Below are 12008 nucleotides of genomic sequence, written 5' to 3'. Positions count from 1 at the left end.
CGCTGATTTTCAAGAATTTCTTTATTGTCATGAACATAGAATGCTAATGACATTTTCTTTGAACTTTGGTGGTCATTGGTTACAAAGGATATACTGATATATATATATATATATATATATATAATATATATATATATATTTTATATATATATATATATATATATACTGCGATTGGCTGGCAACCAGTTCAGGGTGTCCCCTGCCCACTGCCCGATGATTGCTGGGATGGGCTCCAGCACCCCCGCAACCCTACTGAGGTTAAGCGGTGCAGCTAATGAGATGAGATTTATATATATATATATATATATATATATATATATGTCTCTTAATAATACAAGTTTATGAGATTCTGTCAGGAGCATTTAAATCCTGGTGGCCCGCCAGGATCTTGCTATGGCGTGGGCAACACTCAGTTTTAAAAAAAACACTTATCATCGTAATGATTTACCATGACGGCTATAAATCAAATTTTCTTGAAAATAAGGAAAAGCTATTTTCAGAACCATTCCGCCGGCTGTTTTTAGGGGGCCACAATGTTTACTTAGTTTAATTCTTAAGTAACATTTTGCCCTTTGTTTGAAGATTTATTTTAGATGGCACAAGATGACTCCAAAGTTCAATAGTTGCCATCATAAAATCTTTACAAACTACGGAGGAAAAGTAATATTTGACCATTTTTTTCCCCCATTGTATAAGTAAAACTAACGAGACACTCCCTTTTAACCTTATTGCTTAAGGTCAAGTGTTTCGTAAAAGTCAGATTGTAAATGTTCATGTTAACAATTAACATCTGTATATCTAAAATATATCTATACATATTTATTTCACATAATACAGTATATTTATTGGATAGCTAGGTAGCTAGTTGGTGGTTGATACGTCATCTCACACTACATGTCTCACTATGAACAGTTTTTGAGTCACATTCTAGGCACATTTATGTTGGACAATTTAACACACTTGCCCTTAAACTGTTTCGGAGCCTAAACCCACAATTTGCAGTTTACTTGTCCTGACATTTTAGTTTTACTGACTAGTTACTGAATTTGCTGTTGCTGTGTTCGTTGGCTGTAATGTAAGGTACTGCAGTAATATTTTTCTGGAGACGTTTTCCTGATTGGAAAAAGAGGAGTTGCTATGGAAAATACCATCAATTCAAAAAATTCTGGAATATAAAAAAAATTGGTCAAACATTCTTGATGTTTTCTATCGGTGTAAAGCTTAAGGTAAATATTCAGAACCAATGACTAACTTTTATGTAGGAACCTAATTTTCTCTTAAGAAAAATAAAGATTAGGGGGCCACTATGTTTATGACCCTTGAATTAATGTAATTCTTAAGTAAAATGTTGCCCTTTGTGTGGGGATCTATTTTAAATGGCACAAGAAGACTCCAAAGTTCAATAGTTGCATCATAAAATCTTTACAAACTGCGGGGAAAAGTAATACTTTACCGTTTTTCCCCCCATTGTATAAGTAAAACCAATGAAACACTCGCCTTTAACCTTATTGGTAAAGGCTTTTAGTTTTTTTTGTTTTTTGTTTTTTTTTGGAGCTCTACACTTCGTTTCTATTTTTTGTTTCTTTTTCATCTATTTTGAATCTCCATTTTGGGTTGCGGAATACTGCCATAGTCTATCTAGAACAGTTATGTAATAAGTACAAAAGCAATGCTTACCCCACCCCGAGTACGTTACAAATATGATGGCTATGTTTTTGGATCTATTCCAACAATCCATGGAAATAGGGATACTTTTAATTAATATAAATTTAAATGATGGAAAGACACAGAAAATGGTCTTTCAGTGATGAGTTTTTTTCTTAAAGTCCCACATTGAGTATGGCACTCCATTTCAAAGATTGATTGGACCTGTTGAAAGAAAAGCATAATATCTATTTTAGGAGAGTCTATGAATAAGTAGTTTGAAAAAAAGGCAGAAGCTCAGTTACACAAGTTTTCAGATTCAGTTGAGGTTCTTTATTAAACACAGTCAAGGATTATTTTTGTCAAACCTTTACAGAAAAAAAACTTCTTTGTGCACAAGTCCTTTCAAAGAAACCTTATATATTTTTAAACTTGAAACAATTCACAAGTATATTCACAATAATACAGAAATCCCCTGTTTATCGCGGTTTATAGGGACCAGTTTATCGCAGTTAATGACTGACAGCATACACCAGCCTATCACAGTTGCACACAAAGTCACACCGACCCAAAGCACTCCCTATCCTGACCCCGTTATAACATTTGCTGTCGCTTTTTGCTCAGAACACAATGCACAATACATAGATATCATTAAAAATAAAGACTATTCGATTCAAAATCCTTATAGCAGTGAACCAGCAATAACTGAAGCGCTAAATAGCAAAGGATTACTGTATTCCACTCTCATAAATCAAAAAAGAGTCTCCCCTTATTGTCAATCTATTCTTTTTCTCACAGACAAATCATGATCCCCATCACTGAATTGCGGTACTTTGTGGACACCCAGCCAGCCTACCGCATCTTGAAACCATGGTGGGACGTGTTCACGGACTACATTTCCATCGTTATGCTCATGATCTCGGTGTTCGGTGGAACTCTGCAGGTCACCCAGGACAAGATGATATGTTTGCCCTGCAAGTGGGTGGTGGATCAGACCTGCAAGAAGAACTTGAATGCATCGTTCACCACACCTTTTTCATGGGAACCTAAAGGAATCCAGTATGATTTGGACCGCCACCAGTACAACTACGTGGACGCTGTGTGTTACGAGACCAGGTTACACTGGTTCGCCAAGTATTTCCCTTACCTGGTTTTACTCCATACTCTTATTTTTTTAGCCTGTAGCAACTTTTGGTTTAAGTTTCCCCGTACTAGCTCCAAGCTAGAGCACTTTGTGTCTATTTTATTAAAGTGTTTCGACTCGCCGTGGACAACCAGGGCTCTGTCTGAGACAGTGGTTGAAGAAAGCGATCCGAAGCCAATGAAAATGAATGGCTCGATGGAGCACAAAGAGTCCGTCATCAGCGAAGACGTCGAAGCCAGTGTTCCCATGCTCCAGAGAACCAAGACGCGTCTGGAGCAGGGTATTGTCGATCGGACGGAGACTGGGGTTTTGGATAAGAAGGAAGGCGAGCAGGCCAAAGCTCTCTTTGAAAAAGTTAAGAAGTTCCGGATTCATGTTGAAGAAGGGGACATTGTGTACAGGCTTTACATCCGTCAGACTATTATCAAGGTCATCAAGTTCATCTTGATAATCTGCTATACAGGGTATTATGTGAACGATATCAGGTTCAGCGTGGACTGTAATGTGGATATTGAGAGTCTGACGGGTTACAGCGTCTATCGCTGCGCTCATCCGCTTGCTACGCTTTTCAAGATCTTGGCATGTTTTTACATAAGCTTAGTGGTCGTTTACGGGTTTATCTGCATGTACACGTTGTGCTGGATGTTGCGGCGCTCTCTCAAGAAATATTCCTTTGAGTCGATACGAGAAGAGAGCAGCTACAGCGACATACCAGACGTAAAGAACGATTTTGCGTTCATGTTGCATATGATCGATCAGTATGACCCGCTTTACTCCAAGCGCTTTGCCGTGTTCCTCTCAGAAGTGAGCGAAAACAAACTGAGGCAGCTCAACCTCAACAATGAGTGGACCCTGGACAAGCTCAGGCAGAGGATCACCAAGAACTCCCAAGAGAAATTGGAGCTTCATCTTTTCATGCTGAGTGGAATTCCTGACACTGTATTTGACCTGATGGAGCTCGAGGTTCTCAAATTGGAGCTCATTCCAGATGTGACAATTCCGCCGATAATCGCTCAGCTGGTTAATCTGCGGGAGATGTGGCTTTACCACACTCCCGCCAAAATCGAAGCTCCAGCCCTGGCTTTTTTGCGGGAGAATTTGAAATCACTGCACATCAAGTTCACGGATATTAAAGAGATCCCTTTATGGATTTATAGCTTGAAGAACCTCAGTGAGCTCCATCTGACCGGGAACCTTAGCGCAGAGAACAACCGTTACATCGTCATCGACGGTCTAAGGGAGCTCAAACGTCTCAAGGTCCTCCGTTTGAAGAGCAATCTCACCAAACTGCCTCAGGTGGTCACTGACGTGGGCATGCACTTGCAGAAGCTGTCTGTCAATAACGAAGGCACCAAGCTAATTGTGCTCAACAGCTTGAAGAAAATGGTCAACTTGACCGAGCTGGAGCTGATCCGTTGTGATCTGGAGCGGATACCACACTCCATCTTCAGCTTGCATAATTTACAAGAGATCGATTTGAAGGACAACAATCTGAAAACTATAGAGGAGATCATCAGCTTCCAGCACCTGCACAGGCTGGTCTGCCTTAAACTCTGGTATAATCAGATTGCCTACATTCCTATTCAGATCGGCACTCTGACCAATTTAGAGAAACTTTATCTGAACCGAAACAAAATTGAGAAGATTCCTGGCCAGTTGTTTTATTGTCGCAAGCTTCGCTTCCTGGACCTGAGCCATAACAATTTAACCAATATTCCACCTGAAATTGGCTCCCTGCAGAACCTTCAATACCTTGCTGTGACTGCCAATAGAGTGAGTATATGACCTGTTGAACCTGACCTGATTGTTATTTTTGATTGAAAATGTCCCCAATATAATGCAATCAGTTCTACTTTTTAGCAGTATTTGACAGGTTTGTGGTACACTAAGTGTTGATTTAGTGTCATAGAATCTTGGTTCTTGTTTGATCCAAATCAACAAACACTTAAGCTTGGTTTACACTTGCAAGAGTAGCGGCAGCTCACACTTACACTTTACATGTTTACTGCTTTTCCAGAGCTTTATTGAGAAATTTTGAAACCTATTAAAACGATCATAAATCCTCATTTGGTCCATAGGGAATATTCCAAGGTTTAGTCTTACAAAGCTATGACTAGCATATTTTGCATTTAGAAGTTTACCCTTATAGTTGACCTGTGCCTGCAGGTTAAGCGTCACATAACTTGCATGTCTTTTGACATCAGGGTCTTGTGACACCAGGAGGAGGCCAAAAAAAATAAGCCCATAGTAATATGAGTAAATAATTAAATATTTAATAACTATAATGTGTCACATATCCTGATTGTCTGTGTCACCACTAAGAACCCTATCCTATAAGCATAAAGTCCTCTCTAGTACAGCCCTATAATCCGGTCCTTTAAATATTGTGTCTTTATATTATATTATTTTGTGTATTCCTCGGGACCTTGAGTTTATTTTTAAACTTGGTTACGTATAAAAAAGCCAAATGTTTTTTTATTGTGTGTAATAGATTATTTGTTGTTTCCCTGAAAAGTAGACATTTTTAATTCACTATTTTTGTGTTTGAGGGTGTTAGTTGTACTAGATAAATAGATAGATAGATACTTTATTCATCCCCGTAGGGAAATTCACACTTCCAGCAGTCTACCCCGTTGTTTATTAACAGATTAACATGATGCCCTAGGGGTGCTTGTAGCGGAGTGGATGACGTCACGCCAGTCCAAAAGTTCGACATCCCTGCGGCAGATGGAAAACTTTTCTTTGTGAAAATCCAGGGATACACCACCTCGTGTTAGCAAGTCCGCCTCCTCTCCGATTCCCCCCGGCTTTCGTGTCTCTGTTTAGCGGCGTTGAAGCCGGGTAGCTCCGGGTGGCTACACGTTAGCGTCCGGAATGCTAAACGTGAGCCACGTTTCCGCAAAACACAGCAACTGCGCTCCCTGTGCGCTTCGTTGTTTTCCACCAGCACTCGATGATCTTATTTGGTCATGAGTTCGCATTTACCATGATTACGGATGGTACCGAAGACTTATAACGCCGCTAGCCGCTTCGCTAGCTCCGGCTCTTCTTCCACGATAGGCCCCTTCATCACGCCGGCACGAGAATTCTTCAGGGCAAGGAGTTGAAATTCCTTGAATACACGCATTTTTGTGCGCTAAAACCCATGTCCCATAGGATAGAAGTAATCCATAGTGTAGTTGTCAAAACGGGAAGAAAAAACACCGAAGCGCCGCTTTGATGTTTAGACTTTAGTCGTTTGTATAAAAAGTTTAGATTACTTGTAGATATAAATTCACCGTAACTTGAATAAATAAAATCTATCATTTTTTAGTAGCAATTACTAAATAAAGCGACATAAACATATTTAGTGCGCCGAGCCGGTTCTCTAAAAATAATTCCCATCACCACTCTCTAGGCTAGGTGTCACCAAACTTTTTGAAGTTGAGAGCTACTATTTTGTTACTGATTAGCCTAAACGGCTACTAGTTTGAAAAGCATCTTTAAAATAACATTTTAGGATGTTATCACAATATTTTTAACAGTATATTTATTGAAGGTTAAAACAGGCTCAGTCAACAACTAAATACCATGCAGGTTAGATATCCAGCTTCCTAGAAAATCTCAATGACCCCAAAAAAGTTTTTTTTTTTGACCCAGTATGCAAGATACTCGAGTGGTCTTATAGTGCGACCTGGTGATATATAGACACTCCCCTTGTTGGATGTTTTTTTTTCCATTAAATATAAGGAAAATCTTTATTGTTGTAGAAGCATTCTTAATTGGAAAAGAAAACTATTTGAGCTGAGTATTGATAACTAGTTAGGTAGTAGCATTAGCCATCCAACAGTCGAAACGAGTATTGTAAGAGGTATTAAATGGAACCTTTATAGCGTGTATGCACTGTTAATTTCTTTTGATTTGCTAAATTATTTTTGTATCACTAACAATTGCTTGACAACTTTTCTTTCTAATTGTTGTTTTCCCTATTTCATTTATTCTCGACCGAACCATCTTGACTTGAAGATCGAGAGCCTGCCCAATGAGCTCTTCCAGTGCAAGAAACTGCGCACATTGAATCTGGGCAACAACTGCCTGCAGTCTCTACCGTCACGCTTCGGCGAGTTGACCGGGCTGACGCAACTGGAGCTGAGGGGCAACCGCCTGGAGTGTCTGCCGGTGGAGCTGGCCGAGTGCCGGCAACTCAAGAAACTTGGTCTCGTGGTGGAGGAGGACCTCTTCAACACCCTGCCCACCGAAGTCAAAGAGCAGTTGTGGAGGATGGACAAAGAGCAGATTTGAGTCAATGGATAATCGCCAACAGGGTGGCTAATTGAGGAAGGGAATGAACACAACCCCCGAGACAAGATGGCGTACAGCCAACAAAGAAGTAGGGAACACCTAATTTGGCACAATACTACTTTTAAAGGTAATCCTAAAATTTTAAACATGAAAAATGTGAGGAAATACAACATGTTTTTTGGATAAAATCAATATATATTTTATCTTTTTTTTTCAAATTATTTTCCGAGATAATGCAGTTTGAAGAAAGTATGTCTTGTCTTCGTCATAGTGAGCTGTGACGTTGTCGGAGGAACACCAACACCCTAGCAAGTCTGTTGCCATTTTGTTTTATGTGTTAGTCGAAGAGGTTATGAGTTTTTGAAGTGAAGTTTTGGTGGTTCTTGTGGAGAATAACTAGGCATTGTGTCGCAGGTAGATGCAGTAATGGTTCAACAAAGGGCGAGCATCCAAAAAGGGGCTAGCTGGCAAAAAAAAACACAGAGAGCTGCCAACAGGGGGCTGACTTGGACTGATCTACAAAAGGTGACTGCAGGAATAGACAGACCTAGGAACATGGAAAAACTGGGGCTAAATCCAGGCTAGCCGATCAAAAAACATGTTAAGCAGCCATGCTAACCGGAAACCAACAATAAAAAGCTGCAAGGGCTATGGCGATAAGTGCAAAGCCCACTGCAAATGAACCAAGGGACACTGCAAAACCCCCACGATCCCCAGGTTGGCCAGCCAAACAACACACGGAGGGCAGCCAACGAGCCCCAACCAGGATCAAACAAAATAAGAAAGTCCTCGGCAGCCTCAGCGCTTATGGTGAGATGGCTGGACAAAATGTATACTAACAGTGACACACGCAGCAAATAACACAACCGACAGCCACAATCTCTTACCTCCAAGCAGAAATGAGCAGTATGCAATCACTGTTCACTACAATTGCTGTATATTTTACATTTTTTTAATGGGGTTCGCCATTTTGAAATTATTGTGTTCCTCCAATCACGTCACAGCTCTACCACAAACAAGCCAAACCAGTTAACTTTGAGACTAAACTTATCGAGCCCACCCACACGTGTAATATTTTGCAACATAGTTGTATCATTGTGGTGAAACAGTTCACGTTCTGTGCCTGATTGAAAAAAGAAATCTTAGTTTACCCTTAACGCTTATCTTCCCAGCCATTTCTTTGGACGTACATTCAGACCAACTCTTTTGGCTATTTAGCAATAATACAAGAACACTTTATTGATCCCGAAGGGAAATTGAAAAAGCAGTGCCATTGCAATGTTTGTTTACATTTTTATGCATCTGGACAACAGAGGAGAATTTTCTGTAAGTATGCAAAATGACAGGCCAACTGTATGGAGAAATTCTCATGTTTTTTTTAAGAGGACAGTCTTCTGTATTCTTGGACCTGTCGTGAAACCGGCAAGCCACTGAGATGCCAAGGTGACCCTGCATGGTCTTTTTTATGTCATAATATCCAAACCAGCAAATATAATAAGTGTTTCAATCAATCTGTACATTTAATTCCTTTCAAGGACTTCATGAACTTAAACAAAACGTATGAACGTTTAGCTCGTTATATCTTGTTGTGTTGCATCTTTTAAAACCCATCAAGTTGACAATCATTTTAGGTTTAAATCAAACATTTACACCTGCTCCATGTTACTTTGATCTACTTGTCTTGGTTGTTCTAATCTCAAGCTGAGAGCATATAATGTAAAAAAAAAAAAAAAAGGAAGGAAGAAGAAAAACATGACCCGAATTGCTTAATATATGAGAATATGTGTAATATATGAGTATGTGTGAGAGTGCATGTTTGGGTCCTCTCAGATGATGTGCGGTGATCGATTGCTTGGTCCAGATTAGGGGTGGGCAAACTTTTTGAGTCTTGGGCTCCTTTGTGTTCCAATTTTTCGAAAATGTATTAATGAATGAGTATGCATGCAGGAATTTGTATGTACATCTTTTATATTTGTTTATTAATAGACCATTTTATCAATTGAGTTTTAAAACACTCATAATTAAAGCAAATATATTATCTCCCCCCAGCCCCCCCCCCCCCCCCCCCCCCCCCCTGCGACTGGCTGGCAACCAGTTCAGGGTGTCCCGTGCCCACTGCCCGAGGATATATGGGCTCCAGCAATCCCCGCTACCCTACCGAGGATAAGCGGTGCAGATAATTGATGGATATTATGCCCCCTTCAAAAGCACCAAATTTAATAACATACCATCAGAAAAAAACAGTGGTGGGTCGTGCATTCCACACCTATGCCTTCCGTACTGCTACGTCCCAATCAATCCAACCCTCAATAACTATTTTATGGCTTATAAAACATTTACAGCTGCAACACAAAACAAGCATCAGTGATATACCCATAAAATTGCACTTGTATTTAGGAATACTGTATAGTCCAATATTACTCACCAAAAATCATTTTTATTTGAAGAAATGTGGATTTTGTGTCCATAAAGATTTCAATTATTCTGTCTTATAGATGCGCTGTGTGTTTTGGTTTCATCAAGAAGTTCTTTTCTATCGCTATCAAAGCTAATGCGTAAAGTCGAGGCTGTCCTGTCGTTTTTCTGGCATACGGTATTATTCTGTTTAAGGATGAAAATATCAGTTTGACAGAAGCAGTGGACACGGGAGTACTGTGTTTTTCTTCACTTTTTTGTTGTGATATTTTCGTTACGGACCCCTAGCCAATCATAGTTTGTGAAACCGCGGACATTTCCTCACGCCTGCTTGAAGTCCCTGGCTCTGCCAACTTGAAATCGGATGACTTAACCAACAGCTTTATCTTATTATGCCTCAGGGCCTGCAGAACTGATTGCTAAAAGGAGGTGCAGTCTCTCGCGGCCCACCATTAGGAAAAAAAAGACAAAAAAATGCAAAAGTGTATTATTTTGCATTATATATATATATATATATATATATATATATATATATAAATATCGTAATTAAAAAATGAGTACATAATGAAATTACAATTACTGAAAAATGCACTGTTAAAAATGGTTTTAAAATTTACATTTCCATGATTTCAATGTACACCATGCAGTATATGTGGGACCACAAAGGTACTCTTGCTACAAACGTGGTATCAAAACTTTTTATTTGTAGTACTCCTTTTCCCTTGGCGGGCTGTATTAAAAAGCCTGACAAGCTTTAAGTGGCCCGCGAGCCGTAGTTTGCCCACCCCAGGTTTAAATGATGCAGTTAGGTGGGAATCTTTAAGAAACAGTCTTTGATCCAGTATACAAAACAGTTAAAAAAAACTCAGAGGAACAATGAAGAAATGCCTTGACTACAAGAAATTTATCTTTTTTTAAATCAGTGTTACATAGGAACCCTATCAAGGCCTATCTAGCTCAACACTTGGGAATTTAGGGACTTTCTTATACTGTACAGTATATCTAAATGGAGATTCCAAGACTGCACAGATGTTCACTTGATACGCACAATTACTTTGATGGAGTGAAAACCAATGTACGTTTTGTCATTTTAAAGCTATAACGAAAGTCATTTAACTGACATTTTTGAGGGTGAGATTTTGTTGTATTATTTTTTTTAGCAGCTGTGTGTTAGGGTCGCATGCCTTAACTCCAGTTCACTTTTTGCTTGTATGTACCTTTGGGTCATTTTTGGGTTATTATTGTGAGGCTAATACTTTGTATACTCGACCACCTTTTAAAGCTCATGTGAAAGACTACTTGGCCCCTCAAAAAAGAAAAGAAAGAAACAACTGATGTAATAGTGTTCCATGGGTTACTCTTTTATTGTTATAATCTTTTCAAACCAGGGGTCGCCAACCTTTTTTAATGAGGGGAGCTTGTTTTTTGTTACTGATTAGCGCTTCTGGCGCTTCAGGCTTTTAACTTAAAGATTAAAACAAACGCAACATTTTATATTGTGCTTACAAACAAAAGAATGAAAGTAGGTGTTGCAAAACCCCCTTTGAGTTAGTGCTTTAGGACCCCCTTTAGCCACAAGTCTTTTTGGATCGAGTTGTGTTCATCTTGTAACGGGAATATTTGCCCATTTTTCCTTACAAAACAGTTTCACAAGGTTTGACGGTGATTGTTTTTTCACAGGATTTTTCAGATCTTCCCACAAATGCTCTGTAGGATAGAGGTCTGGACTTTGGCTTGGCCATTATAACACCTTTATATAATTAGTTTTGAACCAGTCCATTGTACATTTTGCTTTATGTTTAGGGCCGCCCCATTCTCAGGTCTTTTGCAGACTCCCAACAGATTTTCTTTCAGAATCTAACTAGCTTCCTTTGCCCCTGTAAGAAAAGCAACCCCAGAACATGATGCTGCCACCCCCTCTTTTAACAGTAGAGATAGTGTTTTCAGGGTGATGTCCAGTGTCTGGAGTTATTAGTTGATGTGAAAGAACAAGAGCCTAATATTTTTGCAACACCTACTTTCATGTTTTTTTCACTGTAAATATAACATGAAATGTTGAAATAATTTGGATTTGGCTACACTACACAATTGCTTCTCAAAATAGAAGTATGGCGCTTTAAATGTGGCAATAATTCCTCTAGGCGCTGGAGGTAAAATCTCTGCTCATATCATTGATAACTAATGCCCATGTTTCCTAGAAAATCCTAATAACATGTCTTTGGTGAGCCATTTTCAGAACCTATCCATGAGCTTTTCAGGTCTCCTTGGGTAGATACTTCTGGCCCGCAGTTAGCACGTTGGTGACCCCTGTTTTAGAACTTTTTGGAACTCGAAGGAGGTAATTGATGAGCAAATCTATTTCTCAATATCTGTTGATCAACTGTCTCATAACAATACTTATGTTAAATATATCCTAATGAAATTGTTTTGGTGTCATGCGTGAATATGAAATGAAAATAAAATACAATTCTTTCTTATAAATAAGTGTGACTCGTCAATGAGTGAATTACTGACGCGCTCGTTT

General features: G+C 39.3%; 1 protein-coding gene across 1 annotated transcript in view; it reads left to right on the top strand.

Annotated features, from left to right (window-relative positions):
• The window catches only part of lrrc8ab (leucine rich repeat containing 8 VRAC subunit Ab), a 19028-nt gene extending 7020 nt beyond the window's left edge, over nt 1-12008 (top strand). The window contains exons 3-4 of the mRNA XM_088336462.1: nt 2443-4561; nt 6794-12008. Of these exons, the coding sequence (XP_088192588.1) occupies nt 2450-4561; nt 6794-7069 (2388 nt within the window). The 5' untranslated portion in view covers nt 2443-2449 and the 3' untranslated portion in view covers nt 7070-12008. The remainder of the gene's footprint in view (nt 1-2442; nt 4562-6793) is intronic.

Source organism: Urocampus carinirostris, chromosome 5, assembly GCF_059441175.1.
Source record: "Urocampus carinirostris isolate Australia breed hairy pipefish chromosome 5, RoL_Ucar_1.0, whole genome shotgun sequence".
In the NCBI taxonomy this organism is placed as follows: domain Eukaryota; kingdom Metazoa; phylum Chordata; class Actinopteri; order Syngnathiformes; family Syngnathidae; genus Urocampus; species Urocampus carinirostris.
The sequence above is the reverse complement of the archived record's forward strand: the minus strand, read 5'-3'. Positions and strand labels throughout refer to the sequence as shown.